Raw genomic sequence first — 23,065 nt, forward strand, 5'->3', positions numbered from 1 at the left:
CATGTATTATTTTGATTGTGATTGATGAATTTTTCTCCATCATAAAAGTTCAAAAATAGTAGGGGGGACATTTGATATTGTGTCCCCCCCCCCTACTATATTTGGTAGGGGGACGCGTCCCCCCTGGGATTTCTGCCCATGGTCTATTGGACTCAATGTCTCAAAACAAGATCACATTCGCGCTTCCCGCTCGCATTATTTTGATTGTAACCTCGCCACGAATTATGCCTCTCCCCCCCCAAAAAAAAAAAAAAAAAAACCTGACTCAATTTTATCCCATTCAATTAATTTGGTCGAGCGCCATCTTTCGTATCTGCCAGAGCAGTGTATGCTGCGGCTGACCTGTCGACGCCGTCAACAAACGTCAACAACTAAAAAAAGTCACTAAAACCAAGTAAGTATTACTTCTGATATACAATTAAATAAACTGATGCCATATTTTCATTACTATTTGTCTATCTTACTAAATGCCGTGCTTAATATCTAAGGAAATACTAGTATTTACGACGATAATTATGCCATCATGTTAGCTAGGGATAGCGCTAGCTACGGGGACGACTCGATAAGCACGCCCGCGTTTCAGGCGGGTATTGTGGTCGATGTCCGCTGGGTTTATTTGGAGGAGCAGTAACGTTCATGCGATTGCGACTGACCGGATTGTTTGCTCCACCAAACAAACTCGAAGTTGCTTCCTAAATTCAAATGTCTTAATTAAGATTTCTATTATGTAGGCTAAGTGGCATACTCGTGATATAGGCCCCGCTCGAGAAAAACTTGTAATCGATCATACCTCAATATCTAGGTTGCTAACTTCAGCTCACTATATATACTCGTGATATAGGCCCCGCTGCTGTGTTGAATGGCTCAGAATGTCCGTTCGCGGGGCCTGTTTCACGAGTATAATACTATAATCGTTATATAGGCCCCGCACTACGGCACTTCAGGCACTCCAGGCACTCCAACACAGTAGTGGGGCCTATATCACGAGTATATTATTAAGCTTGCATCCTAAGATAATCGCGAAACTGGCCCCGTCCAATGCGCTTTTCTCAGCATTCGCACGTGCGTGGGGCTCGGATGACGGCTATTAGTATACTCGTTATCGAGGCCCCTTACACTGTTATATCATGGAAAATAACGTGGACCTGGGGCTTGTTTCCCCGGCCGGTGAGAACTGTTATGGGCGGCGCTGGAGTGGGGGGGGGGGGGGGGCCTCCAATTTATTTTCCAAATAAACAAGGAGAGAGAATAATAAAAATGTGTATGTATTTATTTCAATCTATTTTAATTGATAAATTAATCATTTAATTGATTTGTTTTCAGTTTTTTTTCTTTTGTGAGATAGAGAGTAAGAGGTATCATTCGTTTTTGATAATTTTTATGTGTGGAAGTTCTCTTATTTCAATCTATTTTAATTGATTAATTAATCATTTAATTTATTTGTTTTCAGGTTTTTTTTCTTTTGTGAGATAGAGAGTAAGAGGTATCATTCGTTTTTAATTATTTTTATGTGTGGAAGTTCACTTATTTCAATCTATTTTAATTGATTAATTAATCATTTAATTTATTTGTTTTCAGGTTTTTTTTCTTTTGTGAGATAGAGAGTAAGAGGTATCATTCGTTTTTAATTATTTTTGTGTGTGGAAGATCACTTATTTCAATCTATTTTAATTGATTAATTAATCATTTAATTTATTTGTTTTCAGGTTTTTTTTCTTTTGTGAGATAGAGAGTAAGAGGTATCATTCGTTTTTAATTATTTTTATGTGTGGAAGTTCACTTATTTCAATCTATTTTAATTGATTAATTAATCATTTAATTTATTTGTTTTCAGGTTTTTTTTCTTTTGTGAGATAGAGAGTAAGAGGTATCATTCGTTTTTAATAATTTTTATGTGTGGAAGTTCTCTTATTTCAATCTATTTTAATTGATTAATTAATCATTTAATTTATTTGTTTTCAGGTTTTTTTTCTTTTGTGAGATAGAGAGTAAGAGGTATCATTTGTTTTTAATAATTTTTATGTGTGGAAGTTCTCTTATTTCAATCTATTTTAATTGATTAATTAATCATTTAATTTATTTGTTTTCAGGTTTTTTTTCTTTTGTGAGATAGAGAGTAAGAGGTATCATTCGTTTTTAATTATTTTTATGTGTGGAAGTTCACTTATTTCAATCTATTTTAATTGATTAATTAATCATTTAATTTATTTGTTTTCAGTTTTTTTTTCTTTTGTGAGATAGAGAGTAAGAGGTATCATTCGTTTTTAATTATTTTTGTGTGTGGAAGATCACTTATTTCAATCTATTTTAATTGATTAATTAATCATTTAATTTATTTGTTTTCAGGTTTTTTTTCTTTTGTGAGATAGAGAGTAAGAGGTATCATTCGTTTTTAATTATTTTTATGTGTGGAAGTTCACTTATTTCAATCTATTTTAATTGATTAATTAATGTATTTACATTGATTAATTAATGTATTTATATTTATTCATTAATCATTAATCATTTAATTTATTTGTTTTCAGTTTTTTTGTAATGTCCAATGCGCTTGTCCCAGCATTCGCCGTGTGTGGGGCTCAGATGACGGCTATTATAGTATTCTCGTTATCGAGGCCCCTTACACTTGTTATATCATGGAAAATAGCGTGGTCGTGGGTCTTGATTCCCCGGTGAGTGATATCATGCGCGGCGCTGTAGGGGCCCGGGGGCTCCAATTTATTATAAAAAAAAAACAAGGGGAATAATAAAGAAGTGAGTATAAAAACTCTGCATGACAATGGAGTAGGATCCATATGAGTGACTTGCATGTTTTAGGCATGATGTTATCCTTCCAGTTTTCAGAGAAAAATCAACCAGGCCCCTCACAACCTGACGCCGCCCTCGTGTTGCTAATATTTTGCTTTTAAAGATCTGCTCTCTGAATAACTTTTGATAAATCCATGAATGATTCATTAATTTGCTAATTTTTTGGGACTGTTTTCGATGTAACGTTGGGCCTATATATAGTTATTTTTGTTCCATTATCCATCGTAATTTGTATTTGCTAGTTATTTGATAACCTCGTTTTATTCAGCATTTCATTTGAATTATTTTTTGCGGGGAGGGAGGTGTCATTAATAATTAAATTATATAGTTCTTGTATAATTTCCCCCAATCTTTCACTTGACGTACTGCTGCGAATGAATCCTTTTATTCATTCATGTATCATAATCTATTTATAATCACCTGGATGTAAGAAGTCAATATACATTTTTTTCAAATCTGCTTTCTTCTCTTATTCAATATTGAATCATTCATCCGGCTTCCTGCGTATTATCAATTTGTGTTTTTTTCATTCCTTTCATAAATCCCCCCCCCCCCCCCCCGCTTTTCATCCTTTTAAGTTCAGAAAAGAAAATGAATAGGCATATTCATTCGGGGAAAATGTATTAATTTTCTTTTGGTCAATTTTATTATTGCTTGAGGGATATCTACGCTATAATTAATTTAATCTATATTTTACTGAGACTTATCCCCCTCCCGGCCCCCACAACTGGGGATAGGCCTATCATTATCTATATTATCTAAGTACGTTAAGTACGTTTTCTCTTTTACCTAAATATCAATTTATTAATCTTTTATTTTTTTAAAAGCTTACTAATACCGTTCATTGATATCCCAGTATTTCTTCATCTAATTAACCTATCAACTTAAATTATTTTCTCATCCTGCTTTCATTTTAATCAATCCACTTGAAGATTGTTTGTAACTGTATTTGATGGCATGGTTTTAAAAATGATGAATTTCGATTGTTTGCTGGTATACATGGTAGTAGGCCTGAAATAACGGCACATCGCATCAACAAATTATTATTCATTAATTCACCATCCAAATATTGCATTTTTTTCTTCGCCTATATGGTATTCATTTATTTACTAATTCATACACCCTCGCCCCCGATTTTATTAAAAGATTTAATAATTTCGGAAAAGTGTCTCAATGTGTTCTTATAATTTATTTTCATGCACGGATTATTCTACTATTTCCTTATCTGTGTTATTTCATTTCAGGAGTTTAATGTGTCCCCCAGATCCGAGATTTCGTAGCGGGGGGGGGGGGGGAGAGCGCAAATTTGAGAAGACAGTTGGTGGCGCATAGGTCTGTCTGGTTGAATGCGTCAGAAAAAAATATACACACATGTACGGGTTCAGTATTTTTAAAGGGGCGGGGGTACAGCCGTACAGGCCGGTTGGACACATTGCCATTCATGAAATCCCTGGTCGGCCACTCAAAGAGGAAAAGGTAAGTTTTTTTTTTTTTTTTTTTTTGGGGGGGGGGGCGTTGTGATATGGAAGTTTAAGTACATTTTACTTTAATATTTACCAACAAGATGGGCCTACCATGACTATACGGCCGAACTAAACGAGACCGCTAACTGTGAAAAAAAAAAATTATAATCCATGTGTTAAAAGCTATGAATGGAGCACACTAAGTTCTTATTAACTCTAAACAACAAACCTTTATTTAATATTTTAATTACTGAACTGAAAATGGGAAAAGGACTTTACAGTGACGCATGAACAGGATATGAAAGAGGAGCGCGAGCTGATTTTTTTTTCACACTTGAAAATAGGATGCGAATGCAATCGAAGTTCGAGATGAATTTTGTTGATATATATATCGACACGAAAAGGTTATGTTTTTAAACACTGCTGACATGTAGGAGTGAGAGAGGAGGGGGGGGGGGCATCTTGTTCAACGCTTAACTTTCCTTGTTTAATTTGATCCATTACAAAGGATAATAATGCATTTTAAATGATTTTAGTATAATTGACGTTTTGCTTGAACCGTTGTGTTCTTTGAATTGATGGGAGCATAAAGGTCTATAATCGATTGTAATTCTTTTTTATTTAGGAGCAATAATTTTTACCAAAATCCCCATCATCTTGGAGTGTAATGTTTTTTCTTCTTTTTTGCCATTTTTTCAAACAAAACCCACAGCACCCCCTACCAAAAATCGTTCCCAGTGCCCTGCTTGATCGTTTATCGAACATGATTTGCGTAGATATTTTTTTATTTCCCTATATTTGAGATTTACATAATTCTTGATTTAATAATCAGATCATGCTTCATAAACTTCTTTGTTTGTAAAATGATATTTCTTGAAGACGAAATGATATGACTGTTGTGTTTAAGTGACATTTGTTAACTTGTCAGTTTCGTCTAATAGTTTCTGGAGGGTAAGAAATTAGCTTTATTTGATTAGCATTATATTTAGGATATATAACCAAAATGATATTGCTTGGTCATGTTGGATTCATCTGTAAATATCAATATTTTACATCGATTTACATGTAGTTTAATTACCACTTACATAGTATCCTGTTGCTAGGCGACATCCAACAATTCTATAGGCGCTGTTTTTCATGCAGTTGCATCATACATATACTTAGTTGACAGTGAGGTCACGAATCGTGGCATGTTCTGATATTCTTTTTTTTATATATATAAATACACAAATTTAGAATGAGAAATCAGATAAAGCGGCAAAAAAAATTTTAATTTAATTTTTCTGTTTTTTGATATACAAAAACCAAATCATAACACGTTATTCTCGTTGTGATTTCGTTATGGGGGTTTCCAAAAACCCCAAACTAAGGGGCTGATTTTCGTTTTCGCTTCTTCATGATTGGAACAGAAAAACAAATTATCCATTAGTACCTTGATTGTGCAGGTTACTGGGCAGGTGAAAGTGACATTACAATTGATCTTAGCAAGTCATTCATTACATTAATGAGTAGAATACAATTTAATATAATAAACACTAATTAAAGTGTGAGAATGGAAATATTTGATTAGAGAATAGCGAACTTCTTAACCCAAATGCGTGGCAATTAAAAAAATATATTTTCAGCAAACCTTTAAGAATATTTTTTCTAGTTTCTGCTTTAATTATCATCAACTTCACGTCAGGGTATACTGCCCCCTCTCGGGGTAGGCCTATCGTGTCAATTAATAGACAACATTTTTTCCCAAAACAGCACAAACATGAACGAATAAATGAATAAACCAGGAAATGAATAAGTGAAGCAATACGAAGGAGAACTTGAAATAGTAATGTATTAGTCCCTCTCTCTCTCTCTCTCTCTCTCTCTCTCTATATATATATATATATATAAACGTTTCACGTATTGGCTTCAGTGGTATTATAAGGTAACAAAATATAGTTTGTTATATATATAATAATATACGGTGTAGAGAGAGAGATCAAATCCATACACAAAAAAGAGAAATTAACGATAATTGTTGGTCTAATATCAAATAAAACAAAAAGTTTAATACAAACAAATACATGAATAAAAAAATTAATTTAAAGGACAAGTCCACCCCAAAAAATTTGATTTGAATAAAAAGAGGAAAATCGAACGATCATAACGCTGAAAATTTCATAAAAATCGGATGCAAAATAAGAAAGTTATAACATTTCGAATTTTAGTTTAATTCAAAATAATAGTTATATATGCACATCCAGGTCGGTATGCAAATGAGGAAACTGATGACGCCACCCAATCACTATTTCTTTAGTATTTTATTATATGAAATATATTTTCCAATTTTCTCATTGTCAAGTGAAACAATGATTAAATCCTCCCTGAACATGTGGAATATATGGTTCAGTCACGTTGGCCCTTATTGTAAAATCTGTGAAAATTGAAATATTGTATAATTCAAACAATAAAAAAACAAAAGAAATAGCGAGGGACATCATCAACTGTATCATTTGCAAGCAAATGAGTTGTGCATATCACTGTTTTGTGAAAAATAAGTGAAACTTTAAAATTTCACAACTTTCTTATTTTACATCCGATTTTGATGAAATTGCCAGCGTTATGCGAGTTTGATTTTTCTCTATTTATTCAAATCAACATTTTTCTGGGGTGAACTTGACCTTTAAATAAAATATATATTCCTTTTATGTAACAAAAAATACGGTTATAACACCCTTCAACTTCGACTAATTAAAAAAGGTAAACGATTATTTTTAAATTTAGATTGTATATCTATACTTTCTTCAAATTGTTAAAGTCATTCATGCCTGAATGATCGAGGAATCTTCTGAGGATACCAGGTGAAGGAGTAGATATTCTGAGCTTTATAATGATTGCCGTCATCATTTTGTATATCCACAAGAACTTACAGAATGAATAAAAATAAATGAAATGTACGAGCCTGTATCAACATAAGACCTAGGCCTACGCACGCGTCTCAGATAACAAAATATATATATATATAATAAATAGATATATAGATAATAAATAAATAAATGAACTTCCACACATAAAAAGAATTAAAAACGAATGATACCTCTTACTCTCTATCTCACAAAAGAAAAAAAACCTGAAAACAAATAAATTAAATGATTAATTAATCAATTAAAATAGATTGAAATAAGTGAACTTCCACACATAAAAATAATTAAAAACGAATGATACCTCTGACTCTCTACATCACAAAAGACAAAAAAAAAACTGAAAACAAATAAATTAAATGATTAATGAATAAATATAAAAACATTAATTAATCAATATAAATACATTGATTAATCAATTATTTAAAATAGACTGAAATAAATGAACTTCCACACATAAAAAGAATTAAAAACGAATGATACCTCTGGCTCTCTATATCACAAAAGGAAAAATATTAATACAAATAAATTAAATGATTAATGAATAAATATAAATGCATTAATCAATCAATTAAAATAGATTGATAAATAAATAAATAAATGAACTTCCACACATAGAAAGAATTAAAAACGAATGATACCTCTGACTCTCTACATCACAAAAGACAAAAAAACTGAAAACAAATAAATTAAATGATTAATGTATAAATATAAATACATTAAATTAATCAATATAAATACATTAAATTAATCAATATAAATACATTAATTAATCAATTAAAATAGATTGAAATGATTGAACTTCCACACATAGAAATAATTAAAGACGAATGATACCTCTTATTCTCTATATCACAAAAGAAAAAAAACTGAAAACAAATCAATTAAATGATTAATTTATCAATTAAAATAGATTGAAATAAATACATACACATTTTTATTATTCTCTCTCCTTGTTTATTTGGAAAATAAATTGGTAAAATTAGATTGATAAATAAATAAATAAATGAACTTCCACACATAGAAAGAATTAAAAACGAATGATACCTCTGACTCTCTACATCACAAAAGACAAAAAAACTGAAAACAAATAAATTAAATGATTAATGTATAAATATAAATACATTAAATTAATCAATATAAATACATTAAATTAATCAATATAAATACATTAATTAATCAATTAAAATAGATTGAAATGATTGAACTTCCACACATAGAAATAATTAAAGACGAATGATACCTCTTATTCTCTAGAAAAAAACTGAAAACAAATCAATTAAATGATTAATTTATCAATTAAAATAGATTGAAATAAATACATACACATTTTTATTATTCTCTCTCCTTGTTTATTTGGAAAATAAATTGGAGGCCCTCCCCCCCCCCCCCCCTCCAGCGCCGCCCATGATAATTCTCACCGGCCGGGGAAACAAGCCCCAGGACCACGTTATTTTCCATGAGATAACAGTGCAAGGGGCCTCGATAACGAGTATACTAATAGCCGTCATCCGAGCCCCACACACGTGCGAATGCTGGAAAAGGCGCATTGGATGGGGCCAGTTTCGCGACTATCTTAGGATGCAAGCTTAATAATATACACGTGATACAGGCCCCGCTACTGTGTTGGAGTGCCTGAAGTGCCGTAGTGCGGGGCCTATATAACGATTATAATATTATACTCGTGAAACAGGCCCCGCGAACGGACATTCTAAGCCATTCAACACAGTAGCGGGGCCTATATCACGAGTATATATAGTGAGCTGAAGTTAGCAACCTAGATATTGAGGTATGATCGATTACAAGTTTTTCTCGAGCGGGGCCTATATCACGATTTTGCCGGCTAAGTATTGTTGGCCTTATCGTCATCCAAGTCACTGGGGACAAACTTGAGACACACCTCAAATATCAGCAAACTCTCAATGACAATGGAATCCACGGTTGGAAGATTTTCAAAAGAAATCTATTGTTCGCGGTGCGAAACGGTGCGAAGCTTCTCACTGAACGGGGACTTCCTTCCACCACACGTTTTCCCATTGACACAATAACAAATGACTCGGACACTTTTTCAAACGACAATAATAGTCTTTTTCTTTTCTCTCCTGTGGGCGTGGCTGTATATTCTTCCAAGTTGATGAAACAATGATCAAAAACACTAAATAAAACAAAATTAATCACATTAAAATTTTATAAAAACACTATTTAACTGTCTAATTACTCCTCGTGATCCGAGTCCCCTTCCCGTGTTGAGACTGCCAATTTCCCATAGGAGGGGACTCGGATAACGAGTAATAGTACTCCTCGTTATCCAAGTCCCCTCCTATGAGAAATTGGACAGTCTTAACACGGGGAGTAATTAGACAGTTAAATAGTGTTTTTAATGTGATTATCATTGATTTTAATGATTCTTATTATCGAAAATATTCATATATCATCTCTAGGAAACTGTCTAAAAGTGGCAGAGTGGTTTTGAAGAGGAGGGAAATGAGGGGTAGATGATTATCAACGGGTTAATTGCCGTTTTGTATTTTTAGGAGAGGGGACTCGGATAACGAGTAATAGTACTCCTCGTTATCCAAGTCCCCTCCTATGAGAAATTGGACAGTCTTAACACGGGAAGGGGACTAGGATCACGAGGAGTAATAAGACAGTTAAATAGTGTTTTTAATGTGATTTTCATTGATTTTAATGATTCTTATTATCGAAAATATTCATTTATCATCTCTAGGAAACTGTCTAAAAGTGGCAGAGTGGTTTTGAAGAGGAGGGAAATGAGGGGTAGATGAATATCAACGGGGTTAATTGCCTTTTTATTTTAGAGTAAGCCTGAGTCATATCGATTATTTTGAAAACCGGTGTTCGACAGCTTTAATTCGATCGAACATCGATGAATCGAATTTTGAAGGCGCGGCGGGGAAAATCGAGTCAATATTTTTTTTTGCTCCGGCCGTCGCGTCGATGCGCTATGCACGCATTGCATGCACTGACGGTATGCGCTGGCTGGGTGAGCGTTGCACAAGCAGATGACAGAGCAAAGTTCGTTTGTATTTTCCATGATCACAAAACACGAAAAAGCCGGGGACCAATGCAGAATTCTTCCCAAAATATCATCAACAATGATATTTGCAGATGACAATATATAAGTTTAAAATGAAACAATATCAAAGACATGAATCACGCAGAGTCGATCCGAACGATTTTCGGTCAACTAGCATTCGCGGTCCAGACTCGCACACAACAGCCCCGCCCGCAGCCCCGGCCAGCGCCAGCAAAAAAGTGCAACCAGCGGGAGCACTGTAACTTGCCTGAGATTGTGTAGTTAGATCCAAAATGAGCTCCAAATTGACGGGAATAAATACGTAATTTTCTCTGGATGGTCATTTGAATTGGTATTCAATGCTGATATATAACGATTGTGAGGAAAGATTGTGGAATATGAGTAATGACGATGTTCGAGAATTAATCCTGATATGATAATCCATATTTTTTAAATTTTAGACACAAGACACGAGCATGCGATCGAAATAAATGCGTCTCGGATCGAGCACTAAATTCATATAAATTATTATTGGATGTTAAATAATTACGATTTAATAAGATTTTATGGCCATATTAAAGATATTGACAATGTTAGCAAAGCATGTCATGTTCATATGGAAGTACTTATAGTATTATACTGGCATTATTTTTCTTTTTATTCCATCTCTGGCCTGGACGTCTCCGGAGCTAGCTGGCTCCGAGAAAAAAAAAGCACAATGTGCATGCGCGTTCGTTGACGTAGGACATATTTTCCATTCATGAACATCAGAGCCCGAATTAGTTGGGCACAAATTAGCTTCAAATTGATGGGAAAAAAATATCATGCAATTTACTTTGTTTTGTCATGTAAAATGTTATTATATGGAGATATTACGATCTTGAAAAAGTTTCTGCATGTTGACAATGTTTGAGAATCAATCCTGACGTGATAATTTTTTTTTAGACAAGTGCACTCGCTCAAGTCGATCGTCATGTGATGTCCGTCATTGAAAATTGAAACGAAATACAAACGTTTCACATCAAGCTCTAAATTCATATTAATGATTATCATATGGAAATTATTGTCGAATATTACGATTAAATAATGTTCTATGGTCATGATATTAATATTGTTCATGATAGCAAGGTTTATTTTACGTTGATTGCGTCAATTTTCCGGCCATTTTCTGTTTTGATTAAAGCATAGTACAGCGCGCATGCGCTGCACGATCGACGATTTCCGGCCATTCATGAATTCATCATGCATAAATTATCTCGGCACGAGCAGACGAGTAAGACTCGAACTATGATCGAAATAAACTTCAAATTAATGGTGAATAGGCATCATAATTACACAATCGGTTTCATTTTGGGGGGAATACAAATCAAGTAAGTAGTACTAGTAGTCAAGTTGGACATTTCTGTTTATTTTGATGATTGATTGTGTGAACCAAACGAATCGGCCGGCCAACGTATTTTTATTTATTTATTTTTTCGATGCACCGATTTTGCAAAATCTGCACCGGCGCTCGATGACATCGATCGAACACCGATTTTAAAATCGATTCGACTCAGGCTTAGAGGGGGGACCTGGATCACGAGGAGTAATTATGCAGACATTCTTTTTACCTAACAAAATAAAGCAATGGAGACTGTTAAGAGGGAGATGCAATTTGATTTATTTAGTAAAAACGTGATAGACGAAATAAAGCAAAATCATAAGAAACATATATATGAAAAGAGATTTATTTAGCATAAAAAGTACGACGAAATAAAGCTATAAGGACTGGAAAAGAAGTAGATGCAATCCTGATTTATTTAGTAAATTAGGAATCAACGAAATAAAGCAATGGAGACTGAAGAGGGATCTAGGGCCTATTGATTTATTTAGTAAAAACGTAGACGAAATAAAGCAAATTTTATATTGTGAGAAACATAAAAAAGATGAATATAATCCTGATTTATTTATATGAAAAGTACTAGTTTACGGAATAAAGCAATAGAGATTGAAAAGAAGTAGATGCAATTCTGATTTATTTAGTAAATAAGGAATCAACGAAATAAAGCAATTGAGACTGAGGAGGATATAGGGCTTATTGATTTATTTAGAAAAAACGTAGACGAAATAAAGCAAATTTGATATTGTAAGAAACATAAAAAGATGAATATAAATATAATCCTGATTTATTTATATGAAAAGTAATAGTTTACGAACTAAAGCAATAGAGAATGATGCAAATTCTGATTTATTACGCCAATAAAGTGGAGACTGAAAAGAGACAAGTAACACACAACTACGAGGTTGGTAGAGACAGGTAGGACATGTTTTACGTTGTGAAAAATTGTCCGTGGATCTGAGTCACCGGGGACTTGGATCACGATAATGCCGTATTGTTTTGCAGTTATTGAAATTGGTAAAAGTGTTTTGATTTGAAAGAAGTATTAAAAAAGTAATCAGTCATGTTTTCCATTATTACCTCTTTGCCCGGAAACGGCAGTTTCGTAATTTATATCTGTTTGTACACGAAAACTGATGTTGCAAACTCATCGATAAAACTTTTTCTAATTGATCTTTTACCTTTCTAAAGACATCTATGTGTAGAGGAGAAGTTTCTTGTTCTTTTGATACCGTTTATTTAACTACAATCTCTGGAAAAGTGGAAATTTCAGAGTTTTGAAATCCGTTGACTTCGGAACACTACGCTATCGCGTATTCACTGGAGGCCGCCATTTTGTTAAAATTTCTGACTGACCTCTGCACTCTGATACTACTTCCGGGGCATCAAACTTGCATAAGACCGTTGTTGACAGTGATTTTCCACTACGGGAGATTCTAAGCTTTCATTTGATACCAAGATTGTCAAGGTTTTGAACATTTTTCCTGGTGTTCAAAGTCAGAGAACAATAAGTCTTATTTTTTGCCTATATTTTAAGGTATTTTCTTGATGAAAAACATGTAAAAAGAGCATGAAGGAGGGGGAGAAACCTAGTAGAAACCCATATTTACTGAAGGTTTGAAGTTTTCTGAATATAATGGTATACAATGTTAATGCATTCATACAATCGCATGGAATCGCATACGCTTGAAAAAAAAAGGCACACATGAAAAATGAGGAATTTCGTCGACCTCGTATTGACTCATTACGTATTGTAATCATATGGCATAGATTTTTTTTAGTTTGTCTTTTAATTAGGAAATATGTTGCCTTGTGATATTTCTATCGTTGAAATTCATTGTAAATTTGTGTTGTGAATGTGATATTTGTCTGGGGAGTGGGGGCAATTGTTACCAAAATTATATATATACCATATATAGATTTCTATAGATATATAATATATTATGTCATTCACTTCAATGTTATTCAAGTTAATTGTGTCAATTTTTTTGTCTTTGTTCCTTTATTATAGAAATAATGTAGTCTATTATTATTATGATTGATTAGGCCCTATTAATGTTATCATTATCCTTAATACCCCGGTATTTATATTATCATTATTATGATAATTTTTTTTTTTATTGTCATCGGTAGCATATAAAAAAAAATATTACTACTGACTGTTATAACATTTGAAAGGGGTTGCATCTTTAGTTCGTATGCCTTATTTAGTAAGAGTAAACTGCTAGCTCTTGTTTACAAATAATCTTTATTGTACAATTATTTCATTAATATAATGTGCCCTGTTCAATTAAATTTATTGCTTTGATAATTGTTTACATCAATTGGAGAAGATTGGAAAATTAAATATGGTTTTTGCTCATATGGTATGACATCACACTATATGTTTTGTTGATCTCGAGATTGCCAAAATGCATTAAGGACTGCATCAATGTTTTAGTTTACCACACAGTACCATATTTGGTAGCAATTAACTAGCAGTCATGAAGAATTTAGCTGCAATTGATGAAAGATCGAAGACCATGTGTGTCTAACTGCTAATATGTTTCCGCTACAATTTGGAATGACTAGAGGCAAGAGTCATAACATACAAACAAGATTTTATTTTTTGTATATATATTTCAGGTGCCTGGGTTTCCAGAATGGTTGCTGGAGGACTTCAAGGATGGGGACTTGGAAATAGTAGTCTAATGATGCATATTTACATACATAGCATTGGTCATATAACCCACATCCACCACACCCCCTCCCTCCCACACACATATATACCCACACTTTAAAAAAAAGTTGAATACTAACAGTTCATTTCCTCTAATCTAGTTTTTATTTTAACAACATTTTAATTTCAGCTGCCTTGATTTCATTCCAGCACCATTGGCCTAGATGAGGATCCTGCCACCAGTTTCTGCAAGAAAACCAGACAAACGTGTTAGCTCAGAAGGATCGCACAAGCACATGTATTGTCATCTGACATTGTTTAAAGATACTTTTCATCTCTTAATTGTTTCTTGTTTTTTGTCTCATAATAACTCAGAATGTTTTAAAGCGTATATGCAATCAAATTTTTTTTTCGGGTAAATAAACTCTATTTCATGATATTTCTTACCGGGGGAATGGAAGGCGACAGACATGAAATGGAGATTCGCGAAGCTAAAATTGCCTGTAACTTCTCTAATATTTAAGGTATGGAGCTGATTTTACTACCATTCTTTTTCTCTTTAAATTATCTTTCCAATGATACCAAATTTATGGGGGTGCTGTACAAAAGTCAAAAACTCACCGAACTCCCTACCGGAGGGGGCACTCAGTATATAATGCATAGTAGGTATTTGCCGCGGAGGGGACCCCCATTTTTACACTCAAATTTCCGTTCCAAGGCATAGCATTTTCGTCTTATTGAGAAAAAGAAGAAAGAAAGCCGCTCCAAAGCATAGCAATTCTTTCTTATCGAGAAAAAAGAAGAAAGAAATCCGCTCCAAAGCTTCGCATATTTTCCGTTACGCCGTTCTTGTCGCATTGATCTGCTTCAATGAGCCGCAATTTTGGTGAAAAGCGGCCGCAGAGCGCTGTCCGACCATCGCATCTGCGCTAGTGCACCCGGTGCCCTAGCCGCCAGGCAAGCTGCATGCACGTTTCATAGGGATGCATACGCATTAACACGCAGGCAACCCGTTCCAAGGACCCCCGTTTTCACAAACATTTGTAGTTCCGAAGCCCGTTCCGAGGACCCTCCTTTTAATAATAAGCCCGCTCCAAGGCTCGCCAATATCCATATATGGCTGTGGTCAGTACTGTTATTAGTGTTAACAGTATGTATCCTGTTATTAGTGTTAACAGTATGTATCTACCTCATCAAGGAACAACCTGGGCATTTTTTCTTCTGACCTTCTTTTCTTTCAAACATTTTTATTTCTAATTGTTTAGTTTCAGCCCACTGTACTCTGTGTTCAATGCCGTCATGAAGATCAGAGTGAAAAGATTCTTGCCTCCTCTATTCTACGGGGTTGTCGGCTACATCGTGATCAATAGTATCATCACATTTTTCCAAGGTATGAACCAAGATTGACTGGAGGTAGTGCTACCCTGTTCTTGATATTTTTTTTTTACTCTCAAAATTTTTTAAAATCAAGCTGTAGTAGAACATGTACCAGTCAAACTATTAGATGGAATATGCAGAGAGGATACTTTAAACCTTAAGACCTCTAAACAGCCCTCCCCCGAAAAAAATAAAATAAATTAATGAATAAGTGAATAGATAATTAATGAATTAAATAATAAATAAATAAATAAAATTAAATTTAAAAAATAAATGAATGAAATAAATAAATGAAAAATATAGTGTCAATACCTTTTGGAGGGACAATGCTTTTTCATTTTGAAAAATGTTCTTCATTTTGAAAACCTGAACATTCCATTTCAAACTTGATCTTAAACAGGAATTCTGTTTTGTTATTCAGAAACTCAGCAAAAACATAGATTCTGTCTTTTTGAAAAAAAATTAACTTAATGAAATTTCACATTTGGATGTAAATGGAAATCAAATAGCAACTTCAAAAACATGCATAAACCTTGGGGTAACTTTTGATAACAAACTTTTCTTAGAACAGTTCGTTACACAAAAATGTCGCGCAGCTTCATTTGCTCTGTATAAAATTACCAAAATTTGTGATTTTATTGACCAAAAAACAGCAGAACGTCTAGTCCATGCATTTGTTATGTGCCAATTTGATTTCTGCAATAGTCTACTCATTCCCTTACCCAATCGCCAAATTCAAAGACTCCAAACTATCCAAAAGTCTGCAGCACAACTCGTTACTCGTACAAAGAAACTTGATCACATATCCCGTCTTACAGCATTTACTTTAGTTACCAGTCCAATTTCGAATCCAATTTAATATTTTGTTATAAGTATATCAATGTTTCTATGGACTTGCTCCTTCATTCTTAAATAATTTAGTCACTGTGTATAAGCCAACACGTCATTTACATTCACACAAACATGAGTTTATTAGTCGTACCTCCAATATCAACAAAATCATTAGGCGAATGTTCTTTTGCTCATGCAGCCCCTGTTTTATGGAACAAACTCCCAAATTCCCTGAAAACAATCGATTCACTTAACAAATTCAAAACAGCTCTTAAATCATACTTATTTAAATTGTACCTAGCCTCAACAAAATGAACTCACCAACACTTCTCTTCCTCTCCTTTGTTTTCTCAAGCACACCGAGACTTATTTGTTATGTGTTATGTGCTATACAAAATCTGACCATTATTATTATTATTATTATTACCATATTATTATTATTATTATTATGAAAAGTAAAGAACGAAACAATTTTCCCTTTAATTTACCAATTAATGGCATTCTGATTTTCTTATGGTTTTCTTCATTGTTGCATCCATAAAATAGATAAATTGTTCATCTAATGTAGACTATGTTTTGTCATCTGATATTAGTGAAAATCGGTACAGCCTCAATGAAAATTAGGTGATAGGTAGTGAGTAGACTTCTTGTAGACAAACTTGTAGACGAACAACAATTACATGTAGATAATGAAGGATGAGATCAGATGGAAATTTGACAAAGTGAGTGTAGGCCTATTTGCAATTTACCATATTATTGATCCCAAATTTTATAGTCAATTGTGATCCCATGTCATTGCTCTGTGACTTTTATCTTTTCATTTTGACCTTTAACCAAAACCCTCTCACTTTCTCTCTCCTTCCACCAGACCTGAGAGGTAACAGACATGTTAGTTATGATCAATACAGGAGACTGCTCGAGGAAAAAAGAATGGACTTGCCAGACATGAGATTTGATATGACAACAGAAGTGAATGACAAATTTTTGGAGGTAGGTTAAAGTTTGTATTTAATTAATTGTGACATTTGCACAGCAGGGGGTCCGGATGGGGTACTGTAAGAGGTTTATAGAAAAAGTGATGAACAACGAATAGTGTATAATGCAGAGCCTGAAGTAGTGAGACTAGATTCACTGTTCACTGTTGCTGCTTTGACCATTTTAAACAGAGAGTTTGGCATCTAGTCTTCATTCTAGACATGGTATAATTATTTTAAGTGTCAAATTTGAGTTTGTGCTTGTAGACTAGATATTTACTGTCTATATTTTCTGACAATTGTAGCTTAGTATTAAAAGCATAATTGCCTAAATTCTCAAGGGTGATTTTAATTTATGTGGATCTTGTTTATCAAGTTTGAACAAAGATTGGGAAAATTCCAATAAACCGATGCTCTTTTTCGTCAAAGGGTTTTTGAACTGACTCCGTGCCGTTTTAATTGAAATAGGATAGTTTAAATTATGAAAATTAAAAATTGAATTTTTAACAAAAGACTGATACTGGGATTAAATTTATTTTGCACCCTTAGATAGAAGCATCCATGCCTTAAACTTGCACTCGATGAACAGGTGTTTGTGTATTGCAGAATATACAAAATCTGCTTAATGGCTTCAATAGTTTTAAACAATCTTTAGTTTTTAAAACAATCTCCATGAATTCAGATTTCGGACCAAGTTTTTTTTTATAACTTGATGAAATTATTTTTTCTTTTTCTCTTTTGATTTGTCAGGAGGACTGGTGGAAGCTGATGGAAACAGTTCAAGCAGAACGAAAATTCAGATTAAGGAAAGTCTGTCAGTCCCTTTACAATCGGTCGGTGCAAGACCCTGCGTACCTTGCCTCACACAAAAACCAACTCCGCTCCCTAATTGTGAATGAGAAGTTCCACTTCATCTACAGCATTGTGTACAAGGTGGGCTCTACCAATTGGGAAAGGGTGATAGTGCAAGACTTGGAGGGATACTTGAACGTGCCAAATCAGAAGCTTTACTCGCACAAAGCACTCCAGTGGATGCCCAAGTACAGGGAAGAGCAGGTGAAAGTGCTCTTGGAGAACTACACCAAATTTCTCTTTGTGCGGAATCCTCTCTCTAGGATACTCTCTGGCTATCGGGATAAATTTGTGGATCACAAAAATTCAGTATTCACCAGTCTAGCACGACGCATCATCAAGCAGCATAGGACCGGCTCGGCCGCTGAGAGCTCAAGCCAGAATGTGACGTTTACAGAGTTCATCTCCTACCTCGTCGAATCGGCTGAAAACCGAGGGAATCCGCACTGGAAACCGATTTACACGCAGAATTTGCCGTGCCAAATTGACTATGACCTCATTGGGCAATTGGAAGACGCAAGCGATGATATTCCGTACGTGCTTAAGAAGATTGGCATCTGGAACGTAACTGATTACGGGAAAGGCCCGCCACGGAAGAACACGGACGAGGAATTAATGAAGAGGTATTATTCTGAGGTGCCAACAAAGTTGTTGAAAGAGCTTTACAATATTTATGAACCGGATTTCCATATGTTTGGATATGCTATGCCACTCTTTGTATAATTGCAATTATATAGTATTGAATAACCTTGAGGGGAACATCAAATATATTGCCCGCAACAGAATCATATTGGTCCCAAGTCTTGAGATGAGGGCAGTATATTTGATGTTTCCCAAGAATAAAGCCAGTCAATGTTGTTATTATTATCCAAATCAGACGTTGAGATCAAAGTTTTATAGAGACAATTACCCGTAGGATTCTATTGTGTCGTGTTTATACCAGGATCTCATAGCTTTGTGACGTAATTATCAAACGTTATGTTATTGGTGCGTGGACAATGTTTCAACTTCACGCGTACCTCTTCCCACGCGTCCTCAGATGTTCGGATGCGAGTGTGGAAAATAGAAATTTACTGTATTGTTTTCATTGTCTCTGCGTGCAGGCTCAGTAAACGCGGAGAGAGACCTAACAAAGTACAAAGAGCATATATATACCCTTTTCCTTACCAATATTCATTAAAACAAGGGCATTGCAATTTTGTAAATCACCAACTCATTTGTCTGATATTGGTAGTAATAATTTGATTTATTTTGCTATGAGATATTTGTTTTTACTAAAATCAATGAATTTCCTGTACATCACAATGAGCTGAATCCTGGAAATGGAGGAAGAAATGATTTCTAATTTGCTATGCATCAACTTTCTTAATGTACCACTACTGTACCAAAGTTTATTCTTATGTCAATGAAATGTGTTTTTTATTATGATTACTGCCTTTTCAGAAATAATGTTTTCAGAATCCAGTACTTCATCTTTGATTTGTCAGTATTCATTGTACTCATTAAGTCGTTCTACAGTGCCTACTATTTTACAGAAAGTGCTCATTCTAATTTGTTATAGAGCAACTATATTAAGTACAATAATGCATTACCAAAGATTTTTTTCTCATGTTGTTGACATGAATATATGTTGCATATGATCACTGCCTTTTATGAAATAATGTGTTTAAGAATTCAGTACTTCTAGAGTTATTGATGTTACAATACCTAACAATTCATGTTGGTTCAGACCAATAAAATGTACCTAATGTAATGCTATATCAAGTACTATTTTAAATTTGATTCTGTTCAGACTTCAGAATGATGGAATAATTAAGATTTTTTAAGAAATCTATGCAATTTTTAATGATATGATTATGATACAGTGTGCAGGTATTTTTGTACTTTTATTCATTTTGACAATGTCATGGTCTATTACATGTATGTCACATTTTATGATCATTATCAGTAGATTGGCTCTTAATAATAAAAATAAATAACTATATTTGTATAGCACTTATCAGAAAGGTGTCTCTAAGCAGAGTGACCAGATTTGGACAGTTGTTCAAGGGACACTTTGATGCCAGATCAGTGGCGTAATGAGCCCAACATGTTTAAGGAGCCAACATTTCTAAAAAGCTGTGAGCGAGCAAAAATTTTGGCTTTCTAAAAATCAAATTTTGTGAATGATTTAAGACAATAGTGTCATATTCATTTTTCCCCTTTTTTTACCACTATGCATGTGAGAAAAAAAAGAAATGTCTGAATATTCTCACCTCAAAATGTTAAAAATCATGAAACACAAGACAAACCTGCATCCCGGGCAGGGTCGTACGGCATGTGGGACAAATTTGTGAAATACAGGAAAGCTGGTCACCCTTCCTCGAAGTGCCATTAGAAAATGTTTTGATTTTATTTAACATGAAAGTAAATGATACTGAAACATTACGTCATGTCTGACTCTTTTTATATATGGCAAAAAGAAGCTGCTGAAAACTGCTTATCTAATAAAAGAGAGCCAATGGAGTAAATTAGAAAGTCAAAAAGGGGCCTAAGCTTTCGATCCTAGCAGAATCTTCGTCGGAGGCAAAATGACAAACATATAAAGTGGAACAACCATAATATAGACCACAAACAAGCTACAGCAACACTAGAAACAAGGAGACAAAAGGGGCATTAGTGAGTAGAGAGGACCAATCAGGTTAGTGAAGGGGATGAAAGAAAAAGAGTAGGCAGACACAAAGGGAAGTTAGTGTAAGTAAGGCCAGTTAAAGACCTCAAGCCAAGAGGGATTAAAATAATGAGGCAGGCAACATCAAACAGGATCTGGAACAAAACAGTGATAATGGGATGAAAAACAAGAGAATTAGTGAGAGGTGGGTCAAACAGGTTACAAAGAAAGGCTTAATAAACTAGTGCATAAGAGTGGGAGAAAAAAGAAAAAGAATGGGGAACAACTGATAATGTGCAAAAGACATATAAGTATATATGATAAAGCATTAAACCAACTAAGAGAAGAAGGTAAGTGTAGTTTTTATATATATATAGAAAGAGAGAGAGGTATGTTAATCGAGAGACATGGTTGATAATAAGAAAAATTCCGGATAGATAGTGGCTGGATAAGCAGGTCAGACTGTAAAATTTAAAGAAACTAGAGGCTGCCTTAAAGTTGTATTCAAAGTCTTTCAAACTCTAGTTTCCTCATAAAGGAAAGTTACTGTAATTTAATTAATTTAAAATCATACATGAAAATATTTGTATTCAGGTAAAAGCTGTATAAAGAAAATGTCAAAATTTATTGTCTCAACCACCTTTCGGTATGTTTCATAAAACTTGCTATTGCAGTTACAGTCAAAAGCTACTGAAATCATTCAATTTGAATGGTCGATAGTAAAATTGTTATAGATATTGTGCATTATGAAAACAAGTAATTATGTGTTTGGCGGCAAGGGATTCTTTGGATTGATAGGCCATTATTAAGCCTACATGTGCTTGTTGACTAGTAAGTAGTTTGTTAACATTCTTAACAGTATTTTTAATTGTACTTGTATGTACTTCACTTTGTACATTACAGATAGGCCAGTATGAGGCCGACATGTGCTAGCTGACTACTAAGTAGTTTCTTAACATTCTTAACAGTATATGTACATTACCGGGAAGTATTTGGATTGGGAAGTTTCATTCTTTAAAGGAATGGTCCAGGCTGGAGATATTTATATCTCAATAAATAGCATAAAATTCACAGAGCAAAATGCTGAAAATTTGATCAAAATCGGATAACAAAGTTATTGAATTTTCAAGATTTGCATTTTTCCGGTGAAACAATTCTAGGCATGTCTGTATGAATATTCATTAGGTGGGTGGGCTGATGATGTCATATCCCCACTTGTTCTTTTGTATTTTATTATATGAAATTGTTTATTCCAAACTTTTTTACCAAGAACTAAAACAATTAGACTGATAACTGATAAAGTGCATTAGTTATTTATTGCCGCAACTTAGACACATCATTTACACATACATGTATGAAAAAATGAATCATTTATGATTTCATGTAATAACATGAGAAAAAAGGAAAGTGGGGATGTGACATCAGCCCACCTAATGAATATTCATGGTGATGGGCATATAACTGTTTTCACAAAATATTGATAATCTTTAAAATTCAATAACTTTGTTATTTGTTATCCGATTTTGATGAAATTTTCAGCATTTTGCTCTGTGAATTTTAATTAGATACAAGTATTTTCAGCCCGGACCATCCTTTTAAGCACAGACATAGTGTGCAGCAGCTTGTCTACAATGTATTTTGTGCTAATTTCGGCATGGTGATTCCAATACATTGTGACATCGCCTTTTAAAATGGCCCTCTATATTATGATTGTATGTTTAAGAATGGACTCAAAGCTTTGTATGCTCTCCCCAACTTGCATTCCAATAACGACATATTGTTTGTCACACTTTGTCTTGTATGAGTTGTGTCTAACTGTCAAATGATTTGACATCATTTAAAGTTACGTCTCTTTTTAATATATTTATTGCACAAATATGTATAAACTCTATGTCTTTTAGTGATTTTCAAATACATGTAGCTAGTCATTGTACCAATAACAAAAAAAAACTGGAATAAAATTATTGAATATGTAGATAACAACGAAATATCGATAAAGTACAAATAACAGCATTATCAAATGAATTATTATTCTCACCTTGGAATCAGAATGATTTACTTTATTATTAAAGGACAAGTCCACCCCGACAAAAAGTTGATTTGAATAAAAAGAGAAAAATCCAACAATCATAACACTGA

The 23,065-nt window shown here is 33.8% G+C and overlaps 1 protein-coding gene across 5 annotated transcripts; it reads left to right on the forward strand.

The window, feature by feature from the left end:
* The first annotated feature begins 240 nt into the window (after nucleotides 1-240).
* Nucleotides 241-22,861, forward strand: LOC129281244 (carbohydrate sulfotransferase 14-like). Of its 5 annotated transcripts, none has more exons than XM_064113230.1 (4): nucleotides 241-394; nucleotides 15,508-15,632; nucleotides 17,319-17,440; nucleotides 18,175-22,861. In XM_064113230.1, the coding sequence occupies exons 2-4, from the start codon at nucleotides 15,542-15,544 to the stop codon at nucleotides 18,997-18,999; spliced, it is 1,038 nt and encodes a 345-aa protein (XP_063969300.1). In that variant the 5' UTR covers nucleotides 241-394; nucleotides 15,508-15,541; the 3' UTR covers nucleotides 19,000-22,861. The 5 variants fall into 5 exon arrangements, with proteins under 5 accessions (XP_063969300.1, XP_063969297.1, XP_063969298.1 ...); XM_064113227.1 differs by lacking the exon at nucleotides 241-394 and adding an exon at nucleotides 12,401-12,501; XM_064113228.1 differs by lacking the exon at nucleotides 241-394 and adding an exon at nucleotides 12,965-13,120.
* Nucleotides 22,862-23,065: the final 204 nt, after the last annotated feature.

Source organism: Lytechinus pictus, chromosome 18, assembly GCF_037042905.1.
Source record: "Lytechinus pictus isolate F3 Inbred chromosome 18, Lp3.0, whole genome shotgun sequence".
NCBI lineage: Eukaryota > Metazoa > Echinodermata > Echinoidea > Temnopleuroida > Toxopneustidae > Lytechinus > Lytechinus pictus.